The 16,782-nt window shown below is 44.5% G+C and overlaps 1 protein-coding gene across 1 annotated transcript in view; it reads right to left on the minus strand.

The window, feature by feature from the left end:
- Positions 1 to 16,782, minus strand: part of LOC124722121 (importin-9) — a 147,894-nt gene that overhangs the window by 56,335 nt on the left and 74,777 nt on the right. The window contains exon 10 of the mRNA XM_047247326.1: positions 16,568 to 16,715. Within this exon, the coding sequence (XP_047103282.1) occupies positions 16,568 to 16,715 (148 nt within the window). The remainder of the gene's footprint in view (positions 1 to 16,567; positions 16,716 to 16,782) is intronic.

The following is a 16,782-nucleotide window of genomic DNA, read 5'->3' on the forward strand; positions in this document are numbered from 1 at the left end:
GAACTTGTCTTCAATGTGTTCCACAACGAATAAAGGTTTGACACTGGTGAAAGTATCTCCATCAGTCCTGGTGCAAACTAGATAACGGGGGAAAGGTTTTGCCCCTAGACGACGGGCCTGACCCTCCTCCCAGGGGGTAGCCACGGAAGGGAAGGCCGAAGGGGCAAGAGAAGCAGCACTTGAGGAATCAGTACCACGCAGAGAGACGGCCGCAGAAGAGCGGCCAGAGTTTTGGACCCGTATGCGTTTCATCTGCATAGCGTCCGCCCTGATACCACCCACTCCGATCAGGGGCTCTCCTCACGGGCGCCACCCAGCCACAGCAAGGGCCGTCTGGCACGGCGGCCATTGCCGGGAGTTCCGATGCTCCAGGATGACGAGCAACCACTCCAAGGCATGCATGAGGAGGTCACAGCTCAGGTATCAGAAGTGTGATCCCTGTGTGTTCAGGGGGCTCAACCAAAAGGGTACATAGCGACCCCACCACACGGGCTGGCTACCGTGCTGGCTATGCACCCTAGCATCAGACAACGACGTAAAAGAAAAGGTGGAATGTACTAGGAGGGCACACGTCGGAGACACTAGGTAAGGTGCTCTTCCCCAAATGGCTCACACTACGGAAGAGAAATTTTGGAATGGAGGTCAAACCCCAGAGGGGACCAAGGAATGCCAAAAGGAGGAGATGATTACGCAACAAAGCCGGAGTGTAAAACCAACAGAACCAGGAGGATAGCGGGGGCCAACATAAGCAAGGACACCAATAGAGGGAGAGGAGAGGGCGAGGGGAAAGGGGTATGGAGGGGAAGGGAAAGGAAATGCAGCCCGGGAGAGAAAGAAGGCTGCAATGGCTCGGGGCCCCGTGCTCGCCACGCACGTATCCACAAAAGAGTTGTGGACCCCCTGGGGGGCTGAATGGTATAGTTCAAAAGTAAACCATTTGCCACAGTTGCCCTATTCAGTGTGTAAAATTACAAAATTATGAACAGTAACTCATCACTAGCATTCTGTGACACAACAATTAAGCATGAAAAAATTGCAAGATGTGTAATGAATTGCTAGAAACACTTTAGAACATACAACTGTATCAACACATTCTTTGGTGGTTATTTATATGCACTGCTCCATCTGTAGAATTAACTTAAGTCCTATTATCTTGTCAATTATACTTCCTGCTATACTGAAAAACCTTTTGGTATTAATGGCTTGTGGACTGGGTCACCGAGTTAGGTTCGACAAGTTCCCTTACTGGAAATACATTTACATCGTGCTTCACAAGCCACCTAACGGGGATGTGGCAGAGAGTACTTCTGATACCACAAACCTACGATGTTCCGCTCATAAGTGGCACGCCGGAATAATGATTGTCAGTAAGCCTATGTTTCTTCAATGTTCTCGTCATTTAGCAAGATGCACAAGGGAATAAGTAATACGTTGTCAGATTCTTCCCAGGAAGTTCTCTTAAAATTTCAATAGTAGACTGTGATGCACAATGTGGCTCTTAATAACTCAGTATGTGGCTCTTAATAACTCAGTATGTGGCTCTTAATAACTCAGTATGTGGCTCTTAATAACTCAGTATGTGGCTTGTATTGTCTGTCAGAGTTTGTTGAACATCAGTGCACTTCTGCCAACTAAATGATCCCATGACGAAACTTGCCACTCTTTCACTGGATCTTTTCTATCCCTTCTATCAGTCGTACCTGGTAAGGATACCATACTGATGAGCAGTACTCAAGAACTGGTTGAACAAGTGTCTTGGTAAGACACTTCCTTTGTGGATGAGTTACATTTCCTTAAGATTCTTCCTATAAATGTCTGGCATCTGCTTTTCCTACAACTTAATTTACGTGGTAATTCCACAGAAGATCACTAGAGATAGTTACTCCAAGACTTTTTACAGTAGATACTGTTCCCAGCCATTTTCCATCAATAATTTAGTTGTACAGTAGTGGATGTCTTTTCCTATGTATATGCAATATGTTAAATTTACTTTTGTCGAGGTTCAACTGCCAGTCCCTTCACCATTCATCAATCCTCTACAGGTCATTGTGCAAATCTGTACTGTCTTCTGGCATTGCTACTTTCTTAGAGCTGCATCATATATGAACAGTTTTTAAGAGCTTCTTATGCTTTCCACTAGAGAATTTACATATCGTAAACAGTAACAAGCCTATCGTATTTGTTTGGGATACTCCAGAAATTACCTTTATATCTGTAAATTTTGTTCCATTAAGAGCCACATACCGAGTTACTAAGAGCCACATACCGAGTTACTAAGAGCCACATACCGAGTTACTAAGAGCCACATACCGAGTTACTAAGAGCCACATACCGAGTTACTAAGAGCCACATACCGAGTTACTAAGAGCCACATACCGAGTTACTAAGAGCCACATACCGAGTTACTAAGAGCCACATACCGAGTTACTAAGAGCCACATACCGAGTTACTAAGAGCCACATACCGAGTTACTAAGAGCCACATACCGAGTTACTAAGAGCCACATACCGAGTTACTAAGAGCCACATACCGAGTTACTAAGAGCCACATACCGAGTTACTAAGAGCCACATACCGAGTTACTAAGAGCCACATACCGAGTTACTAAGAGCCACATACCGAGTTACTAAGAGCCACATACCGAGTTACTAAGAGCCACATACCGAGTTACTAAGAGCCACATACCGAGTTACTAAGAGCCACATACCGAGTTACTAAGAGCCACATACCGAGTTACTAAGAGCCACATACCGAGTTACTAAGAGCCACATACCGAGTTACTAAGAGCCACATACCGAGTTACTAAGAGCCACATACCGAGTTACTAAGAGCCACATACCGAGTTACTAAGAGCCACATACCGAGTTACTAAGAGCCACATACCGAGTTACTAAGAGCCACATACCGAGTTACTAAGAGCCACATACCGAGTTACTAAGAGCCACATACCGAGTTACTAAGAGCCACATACCGAGTTACTAAGAGCCACATACCGAGTTACTAAGAGCCACATACCGAGTTACTAAGAGCCACATACCGAGTTACTAAGAGCCACATATTTAGTTACTAAGAGCCACATATTTAGTTACTAAGAGCCACATATTTAGTTACTAAGAGCCACATATTTAGTTACTAAGAGCCACATATTTAGTTACTAAGAGCCACATATTTAGTTACTAAGAGCCACATATTTAGTTACTAAGAGCCACATATTTAGTTACTAAGAGCCACATATTTAGTTACTAAGAGCCACATATTTAGTTACTAAGAGCCACATATTTAGTTACTAAGAGCCACATATTTAGTTACTAAGAGCCACATATTTAGTTACTAAGAGCCACATATTTAGTTACTAAGAGCCACATATTTAGTTACTAAGAGCCACATATTTAGTTACTAAGAGCCACATATTTAGTTACTAAGAGCCACATATTTAGTTATTAAGAGCCACATATTTAGTTCTATCTGCAAAAAAGTCTTTAATCCAGTCACAAATCTGGTCCAATACTCAGTATGCTCTCCTTTTCAGGAATTGCTAGTGCAGAAGAGTGTTTAATGCCTTCATCAAGGCAAGGATCATGACATCAACTTGAGTGCTTTGCCTACAGCACTATGGATCACATGGACAAACAGAGCAAGCCAAGTTTCACAGGATCACTGCCTGTGGAATGCAAATGTATTTATAGAGGAGATTTCCATTCTCCAAAAGTATCAATTCTTGGAGTGTGAAACATGTTCTACAATCTTACAGCAGGTTGACAAAACTATAGGCCTTTACGTGCATCACTCACAGCTCTTTTTGACAGTGGCAATGACCTGCACTTTTTTTCTATTTGCTGGGTACCCTTCATTGCTCCACTACCAACTCAATGTTCATATGACTGTTTTGTTTTAGGGTGCAAAAAACAAGTGAGGTCATACGCGCCCAAGTCAAAACTAAGTAAAACTTAGGAGACATCTAAAGAAGGCACATGGAAAAAGGGCTAAAGAACACCATAAAAAATGGAGATCCAAAGCTTAAAATTAAATGGCCTTCACCATATTGCTTCGGTGGATAAAAAGTAAAATGCAGGCTACAGCCCATGTGTCATTTGCTAAAACATCTCAAATCAGATGGCAAACCCAAGATGGAACGTAAATTATTTAAAAAAAGGGCATTCCAGCAGGTAGTGGCGGACAGTCAAAATTTAGGCATAATGCATACAAAGTGGTGGGGCAGCACCATTGAGCAAATGATGATCGCTAAAAAAAATAGTGCCCAATACGCAGCCGAGGCGGGAGAACCGAGGAGGAGGTCGTCCAAGGCGCCAGGAGAGGCTTAAGAAGTCGAAGCTTATTCCCATGAATATGCCAAAGGGAGACCACTGCCTGACAGACGGCTACACAGAGATCATTGGAAAGAATACAGGTACTCACGGGCTGAGGTAAGAGGACTGCAGCCTTGGCAGCAGTGTCAGCAACTGCATTTCCTGGCAGATCGACATGACCAAGGTTCCACAGAAACATGTAATTGGCTCCATCAAGAGTGAGCAAATTACAGTGTTCTTGGATGGGAAGGAGGCCAATATTCACTCCGTGTGCATACTGGGGGGAGTCATCCCAAGATGTGAAAAGAGTCCTTCCGGATGCCATGAAGGGTACAGGGTGCAGCCAACTGTAGGTGGTGGCTCATGTCGACACTAATGATGTGTGCCGCTATGGATCTGAAGAGATTCTCTGGTTTCCGGCAGCTATCTGAGTTGGTGAAGACTGCAAGTCTTTTTAGCAACATGAAGGCAGCGCTCACTATCTGCAGCATTGTCAACCGTACCGATTGTGGACCTTTGGTACAGAGGCAAGTGGAGTGTCAATCAGAGGCTCACGACGGTTCTGTGACCGTGTAGGCCGCAGATTTCTCGACTTGTGCCATAGGGTGGTGGGGTTTTGGGTTCCGTTAAATAGGTCAGGTGTCCACTACACACAGGAGGCAGCTACAGGGGTAGCAGGGGCTGTGTGGCATGGACTGGGAGGTTTTTAGGTTAGACAATCTTGGCAAAGATCAAAAAGGGCTCCAGTCAAAGGGAACAGGGCAAAGAAACGACGAGAATCGACCAAGCAATAGTTTATATTGTTGTTGTAAATTGTCGTAGCTGTGTTTGAAAAGTACCAGAGCTTGAAGTGTTGATAGAAAGCACTGAAGCTGAAATCGTTATAGGAACAGAAAGCTGGCTAAAGCCGGAGACAAACTCTGTCAAAATTTTTACAGAGGCGCAGTGTTCAGAAAGGATAGATATAAATAAAGTAGGTGGTGGTGTGTGTGTGTCTGTTGGTAGTTATCTTGTAGTGAAGTTCAAATAGACAGTTCCTGTGAATTACTATGGGTAGAGGTTATACTCAACAACCATACCAAAATAATAATTGGCTCCTTCTACCGACCCCCCGACTCAGATGATATAACTGAATGGTTCAAAGAAAACTTGAATCTCATTACAAATAAGTACCCCACTCATACAGTTATAATTGGTGGAGACTTCAACCTACCCTCGGTTTGTTGGCGAAAATACATGTTCAAAGCCAGTGGTAGACAGAAAACATCTTCCGAAATTGTACTATATGCTTTCTCTGAGAATTACTTTGAACAATTAGTTTATGGGCCCACACAAATTTTAAATGGTTGCGAAAACACACTTTACCTCTTAGCCACAAATAACCCTGATCTAATAGAGAGCGTCATGACGGATACAAGGATTAGTGAACACAAAATCATTGTAGTGAGGCTCAATACCATGACAACCAAAACCACTAAAAATAAATACAAAATATATCTCTTTAAAACAGCATACAAACATTCGCTTGATGCCTTCCTAAGAGTGTCTCCATTCCTTCCAAGCTAATTATGTAAGTGTAGACCAGATATGGCTAAAATTCAAAGATACAATATCGACAACAATAGATAGATCTATACCGCCTAAGTTAATAAGAGACGGGATTGATCCACCATGGTACACAAAACACTTCAGAACACTGTTGCAGAAGCAATGAAAAAAAAAGCATGCCAAGTTCAGAAGAACGCAAAATCCCCAAGACTGGCCAAGTTTCACGGAAGCTCGAAATTTAGTGTGGACGTCAGTGTGAGATGCTTTTAATAGTTTCCACAATGAAACATTGTCTCAAAATATGGTAGAAAACCCAAAGATATTCTGGTCGTATGTAAAGTACACCAGTGGCAAAAAACAGTCAATACAGTCACTGTGCGATAGTGATGGAAATGTTACTGATGATAGTGTCACCAAAGCAGAGTTACTAAATACAGTTTTCCGTAATTCCTTCACGAAAGAAGACTAAGTAAATATCCCAGAATTCAAAACCGGAACAGCTGTTAGCATGAGTCACATAGAAGTAGATACCTTAGGTGTTGCGAAACAAATCACTTAAAGGCAAATCTTCCAGTCCAGATGGTATACCAATCAGGTTCCTTTCAGAGTAAGCAGACACAATAGCACCTTTCTTAGCAATCATTTACAACCGCTCACTTGACGAAAGGTCTGTTCCTAAAGACTGGAAAGTAGCACAGGTCACACCAATATTCTAGAAAGTAAATAGGAGTAACCTATTGAATTACACACATATATCACTGACCTCAATTTGCAGCAGGATTTTTGAGCGTATACTGTACTCTAACATTATTAATCACCTTGAAGAAAATGACTAATTGATACATAACCAACACGGATTCAGAAAATATTGTTCTTGTGCAATACAGCTAGCTCTTTATTCCCATGAAGTAATGAGTGCTGTCGACAAAGGATCTCTGAGCGATTCCATATTCCTAGATTTCCAGAAGGCTTTTGATACTGTTCCTCACAAGCGACTATTAATCAAATTGCGTGCATGTGGAGTATCGTCTCAGTTGTGTCACTGGATTCATGATTTCCTCTCTGAGAGGTCAGTTCGTAGTGATAGATGGTAAATCAAGTAGACAGGAGTGATATCTCGTGCTCTGCAAGGTAGTGTCATAGGCCCTCTGCTGTTCCTGATTTACATAAATGATCTAGCTGATAATCTGAGCGGCCCCCTTATATTGTTTGCAGATGATGCAGTAATTTACCATCTAGTAAAATCAGACAATCAATTCCAATTACAAAATGATCTAGAGAGAATTTCTGTATGATGCGAAAAGTGGCAATTAGCACTAAACAAAAGTGCGAGGTCATCCACATGGGTACTAAAAGAAATCCAATAAATTTTGGATATACAATAAATCGCACAAATCTAAGAGCTGTCAATTTGACTAAATACCAAGGAATTACAATTACGAGCAACTTAAGTTGGAAAGACCACATATATAATATTGTGGGGAAGGTGAAACAAAGACTGCACTTTGTTGGCAGAACACTTAGAAGATGTGACAAACCCATTAAAGAGACAGCCTACATTACACTTGTCCGTCCTCTGCTGGAATATTGCTGCATGGTATGGGATCCTTACCAGGTAGGATTGACAGAGGACATCAAAAAGGTGCAAAGAAGGGCAGCTCGTTTTGTGTTATCGCACAATAGGGGTGAGAGTGTCACTGATATGATATGCGAGTTGGGGTGGTAGTCACTGAAATAAAGGTCGTTTTCTTTGTGGCGAGATCTATTTATGAAATTTCAATCACCAACTTTCTCTGCCGAATGCATAAACATTTTGTTGACACCCACCTACGTAGGGAGAAATGATGATCATAAGAGAAATCGGAGCGCGAACAGAAATATTTAGGTGTTCCTTTTTCCCACGCGCCATTTGAGAGTGGAATGGTGTAGTAGTAGTAGTATGAAAATGGTTCGATGAACCCTCTGCCAAGCACTCACGTGTGAATTGCAGAGTAACCATGTAGATGTAGATCTGCTGCACTAACGGATGAGCAGTGTACAGCGCACAGATACTTTGGAGGGCGCTGACAGTCTGAGCAGATCACACAACTGGGAAGACTGTCACCGGATGTACTCCATGGCCTAATACAAGGCGAAAAGCTCTGCTGTAAATACTGAGGAGTGGGCCAGGAGCCGATATCAAAAGACGCAGGTGCCAATGATGAATGCACACCCGAATCCACTGTCAGTCCGAGAGCCATCAGTGTATACAAAGGTACTATCGGGTAAGGAATGCTGTTCAACACGGCAGCCATGAATGTAAGCAAAGCCAATGCGACCATCAAGCCGTCTGTGTTAACAACTTCAGAGCCCCGGAACACATCAACAATCGAGAGGAAGTGACAGCGAAGAGCTGCTGGGTTAACAGAGTCCTTAGGGTCACGTGAAAGGTCCAGGCAAAGCAACGGACAAGGCGTACACCATGGAGGCGTACGTGAACGGACCGCAAGTAGAGGTGGCGAAGGGAAGGACTCCAGTTCAGAGACAATGGCCCGCACACGAACTGCAATCGTTAGCCCTGACCTGGGCTGCTGATGTGGGAAATGGACTGCCGCAGGTGGGAAAAGGAGACTGTAATTCGAATGCTCAGGAGAACAACGAATGTGTCCTGCATAACTGGCGAGCAGTTGTGCACGTCTGACATGCAATGGTGGGATCCCAGCCTCCACAAGTACACTAGTCACTGGACTCATCCTCAAAGCTCCTGTCTCTAGTCTAACCCCGCAGTGGTGCACAGGGTCGAGTAAATGCAACACAGAGCACTGCCTAACCATAAACCACACTCCCATAATCAATTTGGGATTGGACAAGGGCTCTGTAGATCTGCAGCAGAACAGAGCAATCTGCACCCCAATTGGTGTTGCTCAGGCAACAGAGGGCATTGAGGTGCTGCCAGCACTTCTGCTTAAGCTGGTGAAGATGAGGAAGCCAAGTCAACTGAGCATCGAAAACCAATCCTAAGAATCAATATGTCTCCACTACAGTGAGTGGATCGTCACAAAAAAGTTATGGGTCTGGATGAATGGTACGATGCCAACAGAAGTGGATGACACACAACTTTGCGGCTGAAGACTGGAAGCCATGTGCTAGAGCCCATGACTGCACCTTGTGGATGGCTTACTGTTGGCGATGCTCAGCAACACCAGTACTGGAGCAGCAGTATGAAATTAAGAAGTCGTCCGCATATAGAGAAGGTGAGAGAGGGCATGACAGCTGCTGCTAGACCGTTAATGGCCACTAAAAATAGAGACACACTCAGTACAAAGCTCTACAGGACTCCATTCTCATGGATATGGATGGAACTATGGAAGGCATCGCCTCTGACACGGAGAGTCCGGAGCGACAGGAAGTTTTGGATTTTAATCAGGAGCGGTCTTCAGAGACCCCACTTATACAATGTGGCAAGGATATGATGTCACATGGTTGTGTCGTATGCTTTATGTAAGTAAAAAAAGACGGTAACCATGTGTTGCTGCTGCCTGTAAAACGCTGTTTGGATGGCAGACTCAAGTGACAAGATTTATCAGTGGTGAGCGACCCTGGCAGAAGCGACCCTGACATGGAGCCAGTAGGCCATGTGACTCCAACACCCAACCCAACTGCCGACATACCATACATTCCAGCAGCTTTCAAAGAATGTTGGGAAGGCTGATGGGCCGATAGATATCCACATGAAGTGGGTTTTAACAGGTTTGAGCACCGGAAAGATGGTGCTCTCCCGCCACTGCGATGCGAAGATGCAATCGTGCCAGATTTGGTTAAAGATGAGAAAATGTCGCTTGTAGTCAGATGAGAGATGTTTAATCATCTGGCTGTGGATCCGATCAGGCCCAGGAGCTGTGTCGGGGCAATGTGCAAGTGCACTGAGGAGCTCCCATTCTGTAAATGGGGCATTATAGGATTCACTGTGGCATGTAGTGAATGAGAGGACATTCCCTTCCAGCCGCCGTTTGAGAGTGCCAAAGGCTGGGGGTTAATTCTCCAACGCAGAGGCTCGAGCAAAGTGCTCAGCTAAGTGCTCGGCAATTGCGTTTCCATCGGTAGATAACACGCCATTTATGTTAACACCGGGAACACCTTTTGGGGTCTAGTACCTGAAAAGACGTTTGATCTTTGTCCAGACTTGGGGAAGGTGACATATGACACCCAATGGTAGAGATGTATCTCTACCAACACTCCTGCTTCTGTCATTTCATAAGTTGACGAACACTGGCATGGAGCCATTTAAAGGCTATTACATGCTCTAGGGAAGGGTGCCACTTGTGTCGCTGCAGAGCTAGCTGATGCTCTAATTGCCTCAGCAACTTTGGCGACCAGCAAGGGACTTCCTTACGCCTTGGGCACCCTAAAGAGCGAGGGGACGTGATTCCTGCTGCAGAAACAATTGTAGTCACCTGCTCAACCACCACATTGATGTTACCGTTTGGGGGAGATTCAACAGTGACTGCAGAGGTCGAAGTTTCCCAGTCCGACTTGTTTAAAGCCCATATGAGCAGGCGTCTATTGGCCTAATGCCGGGGCAGTGACCAGAAGATGGGAAAGTGGTCACTACCACACAGGTCGTCATGTGCTCTCCAGTGGATAGATGGGAGAAGTCCTGGGCTGCAAACTGATAACTCAATGGCCGAGCAACTACCATGAACCACACAGAAATGTGTCACAGCCCCAGTATGTAACAGGCAGAGGTCGAATTGTGACAGTAAAGTTTCAACATCTCTGCCTCAGCCAGTAAGCATGGTACCAATTCACAAGGGACTATGGGCATTAAAATCTCCCAGAAGCAGGAAAGGTTTAGGGAGTTGATCAATCAGTGCAGCTAATACATTCAGGGGTACTGCACCCTCTGAAGGAAGATATACATTGCAGACAGTTATTTCCTGCGTCTTCCTTATTCTGAGAGCCACACCTTTGAGCGGGGTTTGAAGTGGCACAGGTTCACTACAGACCGAACTTAGAACATAAACGCAAACTCCACCTGACACTTTATTATAGTCACTACGGTTCCTGTAATATCCTTTGTAACCGCATAGGGCAGGTGTCCGCATTGCCAGGAACCTCGTTTCCTGGAGGGCAATGCAGACAGCAGGTGTAAAGCTTGACAGTTGCTGTAGCTCAGCCAGGTAGTGGAAAAAAACCACTGCAATTCCACTGGAGGATGACATCATCCTGAGACTGGGAAGGCATGGAACATTCATTCAATGAGGCAGTTCACACCTCAGGGTCACCTGCTGCTACCAACTTATTGCCTGAGCAGGCTATATCCATTGTGTCCGAGGGTCTGGCAAGATCTAGGTCCTGAACAGATACCAGAATTTCCACCCCATCCTCAGACGCAGAGCTTGTAGGTTGCAGTGGTGTGTGCCACCACAACTTCTTTGGTCTTAGCAGTCTTCTTTTTCGATTTTTCTCTCTCTCTCTCTCTCTCTCTCTCTCTCTCTCTCTCTCTCTCTCTCTCTCTCTCTCTCTCCCCCCCCTCCTCCTTGGGTTTCCCTGACTGGGAGGACTTCACTGGCTCAGCCTCCAGGACTGAGGATGAGTGTGAAGCCCTACAACCAGCTGCTTTTGAGTTCTTCAGCCACTGGCGGGTGTCATCTTTCCCACTAGCAAAAACCTGGGCAGAGAGTGACCCACGGGACCCCTTCCTAGCGAGAGAAGTTGAAGACGACTTACGCTTCTCCGTCTAAGAAGTGGGGGACGGACGTCCCCGATGGTTGGGGGCGGAGAGGGGGAGGGGGGGGTGTTGCTCCCGAAGTAGGTGGTGCAGAAGCAACAGGGAGAGAAATGCCCGCCCCCTCCCCCTCCATCAAGGGGGCAGGTGTAGTCTTCTGGCTCTGAGAGGTGACTGGGGTTGGCAGAGCTGATGGTGCCAGAACTGTTGTAGTGGCAGCGTAATAAAATGTCCTATGTACTTTATGTATGGGTTCAAATTTTCTCTTAGCCTCAGTGTAGGTCAGTCAGTTCAGGGTCTTTTACTACATGATTTTCTTTTCTTTCTGGAGAATCCTGCAGCCTGGCAAGCAAGGCGAATGGTGGTCTCCGCAGTTGACACAGATGAGAGGGGGGCATATGGAGTATTGGGATGTGATGAGTGTCCACAATCTTGACTTGTGACGCTGGAAGTACAGCAGGAAGACTTCCAGTACTTAGAGCACCGCATCGGGGAAGGGATATAGGGCTTGACGTCACAGTGGTAGACCATCAACTTTACCTTCTCAGATAATGTATCACCCTCTAAAGGTCAAGATGAAGGAACCAGTGGCGACATGATTATCCATCGGAACCCGGTGGACGCAGCAGACGAAATTTGCACCTCACCACTCTAAATTGTTGCTCAGCTCATTGTCAGACTGCAAAAGAAGTTCCCTGAGAAATATGATACCCTGGACCATATTTTAGCTCTTCTGGGCCATGATGGTTACAGACACATCCCCTGGCTTGTTGCAAGCGAGTCATGTCTGACTGGGCAGAGGATGCTGTTTTGATTAAGACTGACCCAGATCTCATTTTGGACAAGCCCTCCACCTCCCCAAACTTGTCCTCTAAATGCTCAACAAAAAACTGATGTTTCATCGTCATGATGTACCTACAGGGTACATGGTGGCACCACCACAACAGACTGGCTATCACGCTGGATATCAGGTGCAAAGAAATCCATGGTCATTATAGACGCATATAGCGACACTGCATAGTGCATGGTGGAAAACTCACCCAGAAAGGTGTCCTTGCCCATGAGATGGAGAACGGGCAGGACTGGAATGCGATGAGAAAGTGGACTAAAGATCTCTATGCACGATGGACACGATGCACCATGTAAGGTGTCCTTCCCAGTTGGCTCGCTCCTCAGAAAAATTTTGAAAAATGGAGGTCAAACCCTACAGAGGACCATCATATAAAGGTCGTGACATGTGAAATTCCTTTTGGTAGCCTCTTACGTCAGGCAGCAATACCTCGGGCCTATTCTGACCCTGGACTCACAGTGGGGGTGAATCCCGGTCTCAAGTTTTTATAGCACGACTCTTCCAATCTATGCCTGGCATGTTGAAGTCACCCCCTATTAAAACAGCATGACCAGGAAAATTATTAATGATGATCTATATAGGCCAACAATACAGCTGGAGAGGAAACATTATCTCTTCTGCAAACATCAGAAGTAATAAAACAGTTCCCAACCCAGAATAAATCAATTCCACTACTGCTGCTACAAATGGCAAGAATCTTCAACACACACTTTTGAAGCAAAAGTTGCATTTACAAAAATATTCATGCATTGGAAGTAGAGTGAATTGTGAGAAGTACAAATCACTAGACCCCGATGCAAAACTGTTGTGTGTCCAGGAAAGTGCCTATTGTAATAAGAACAGACAACAGAAAAATACACTCTTGATTTCAGCAATATAAGCTGAAGATTTGAAAGTATTTCTTTATGATGAAATGGTAGCTTACAGCACTGAATCAGTGAGATTCAGCTGTTTCTTCTTCTTCCACACACACATTTATTTCATGATTATGTCTCAACAATTTACTAATGCTTGGAATGCAAAAATTAATATATATTTCCATTGTTAAGTAGAAAAGTAATTGAAACCAATGTTACAGCTAATGCAGCTTCCAGCTTTTTACAGACAGCAGCCAATTCTCTGTGTCCACTCACAATAAGCAGTCCCTAGCCATATCATACTGTGTAAGAATTGATAGAAGACTTAGGAAAAAAGAAAAAAAAGGCAGCCACAAGTAACTTAGGATGTACTAACAAAGCCCTGCAAAGAGAAAATAACTCTACTTGGCTCTTGAGTGATTTAGTAGACACTCATCTTAACAGTTAAATACACAGGTATAGTTTACTTTTCACCACATCATGCATTCTATGACCAGAGGTTGGCAGTAACAAGGGACTGTCCTGCCAATCCACTACTGGCTCATAGCCTCACCCTTTGCTGCACACCCAAGTAGTGTCATCACTGAGCTAGTTTGAGAATATGCCACAATGACACCAGCAAATCTAATTGTGGCGTTCACTCTTGAGCCTTTGCAGGGTTACTAGTTTGACACAGTAAGATTGTTTATGATGAATGTGCCTATGTAACAGGCTAGTGTCCAATCCATTTACACTTGCATAAGAAAGCTAAGTAAACAATCTTTCCCACATATTTTGTGTGCTTCTAATTATTTTGCTCTGTATCAGCACCCACTTATTACTAGGCATCTGGTCCTGGATGGACAACAACTGGCAATGAGACTACCCACAGGTGTTCCAACAACTTTGGCCTGCACTTGCCTGTATTTTTTACTTTTCTGGTGTTAATTCAGTCTTTCAGTCACTCTGGACACTTTACATTGTAACTTTTGCGTTTAGTTACCATGGATAGTTCTCCACAAGAACTGTTCATTACACAGATTGTTCAGTTTCAGACACAGCAGAGGCAGATTCCTGACAGAAATGACAAGACTGCTCACAGTGCAAGCTAACAAGTCACCTCCCGCAGCACAATTTGGAAATTTATGATAAGGTCTTACAGGACCAAACTGCTGAGGTCATCGGTCCCTAAGCTTGCGGACTACTTAATCTAACTTAAACTTATGCAAAGGACAACACCCATGCCCATGCCCATGCCAGAGAAAGGACTCGAACCTTTGACAGGGGGAGTCTCACAGACCGTGACGACACCTTGGACCGCATGGCTACCCCATGCGGCCCCGCAGCACAGCCACAGCCAGTAGCACCTCTTTCCACACCACCATTAGGTGCTTTTGACAACACACAAGGAATGGTTCAAGTATGGAGTACAGCTCAGCACATCACATTGAAAGTAAGAACAAGCAACCTTATTTTCTTGCAACAGTATGTGTCACTGTGCAGGCTTGCCTGCGAACTTTACCCACGTCCCACCCTCAAAGCATTCCTTGTGAGAATTACAAGCTGTGCTGGACAAATACTTTGATGAACAGATTTGGCATGGATTCTTTTGATTTGTTTGGTTTGCACATTCAAGACAATGTTCTCTCTGAACACTTGTGCCTATGGACAAGGTAGCTGAATTGTGTTGTGGATTTAGTGACTTTCAAGATGACCAAGGCAAATTTACTAACTTTGAGGTTCACATTACCATGAAAGAACACACACACACACACACACACACACACACACACACACACACACACACACACACACACACACACACACACACACACACACACACACCAACCGTCTTGCCAAGCATGGCCCATCCCTCACACTATCAGATCAGAACTCTTATCTTGGCAGAACATGTGATTTCCCCTGTAATAGCCAGCCAGTGGGCTTCACCTTAGTCATAATAAGGGAACCTTCAGGCAGGTTATGATTATGTGAAGACTTCAATGCAACAGTGTAAATCCATGGCTTGAGGTACTCATGGACAAACTGTGTAGCTCATTTCATTTCCAAGACTGATCTTCATGATGCTTATTTGCAGCTTCCTTTGGATGAACAGCCCCAACAAGTTTTTGTGGTCAGCACCCATGTGGGGTTACTTTCTTTGAAGATGTTCTCCAGCAGTGCATCTGCAACTGCCATTTTTCCATATTATTGTTAAAGCCTTGTGCCAGACACTGAGCTCTAAAACAATGAAGGTGGCTGGCTATATGTGTGCTACTGTGAGTGGTCAACAACAGTGAAATTGTGAATAAGTAACAAGATGTTCAACGTCCACATCTCATAACAGAACATGGAAGTCTGAGGCTTGCTCACTCCATAAAGCCGTATGAGTGACGATTGTGAAAGATCTTATGACAGTAAAATGCTGGTGCACATCTAAGTGTTTTGGAGCACATTGTTCAGCACAAATTGTTCAACATGGGGCTCTGCAACAGATAGCCTGGGTGTTCCAACGATTACCCCACAAAATGGTCAATTACGACTGCAGTGAGCATGGGATCAGATATCTGACTGAGTCATTGGAAACTTATCACCTCACTGGATGAGTCTTGTTTCTTGTTGCACCAGGTCAATGGTAGTGTTCAGACACTGTCATACAAGTGAAAAGCTGCACCTCGCCATAGACAGGCTATGGGGGCAGTTTTACGCTATTGGGGTACGTTCCCAAGTCTTCCATAGGACCTGCGGTAGCAAACAATAGCACAATAACAGCTGTGGACACTACGAACATTATAGAGGACTACCTGACTGCCTTTACACTTAAAGGCTTCCTGAACAGTGATGGCTTCTTCCAGGAAGACAACTGTGTGTCAAGGTCAAAATGGAGCAACAATGGATGGGGAGCATGATGGAGAACACATGATGATTTTACCACCAAATTCACCTGATTTGAACCCAATGACACACATCTACGAAGTATCTGGCACCAGCTCTGTGCGCTATAACAGTATCAATAACCAACATAGCCATATTTTGGAACCGGGTGACCACCAAAACCTGAACTATGTTGTACCTGTATATTTAAAGAGGAGGTGAAGTTTGCCAGCTGACTCACCCTCTGGCAGGGTCCAGAAATGATATTTTTGCTGTGTTCAAGAAGGTACAATTACAAAACTTGCAGTGGCATGCAATCACTACAATGTTCAGATAGTTAAGTGTCATACACAGTTAACACTCAAGCCATGTAATAATCACCTTTAGTATGTCAAGCATACAGCTAGACATGGCAAAGGACACAGCTACACATATTTATAACTTACCTGACAGCAGATATTCTTATTTGATGTGCCTGGTTAGCCTGTAAACCACTGACAGTAGCTTGTAAGAACTGCTCAAGCAGAGTTGGTGACATCAATTTGGCATACGAACTTCCAACACACAGGCACCGCCCCAGCAGGTATGGAGAACCTAAAGAAATAAGCAGTCTTCATAAGACCTTGGCTTATGTGTCACCATAAATCAAATGGTAACAAAC

This window comes from Schistocerca piceifrons, chromosome X (assembly GCF_021461385.2).
Source record: "Schistocerca piceifrons isolate TAMUIC-IGC-003096 chromosome X, iqSchPice1.1, whole genome shotgun sequence".
NCBI lineage: Eukaryota > Metazoa > Arthropoda > Insecta > Orthoptera > Acrididae > Schistocerca > Schistocerca piceifrons.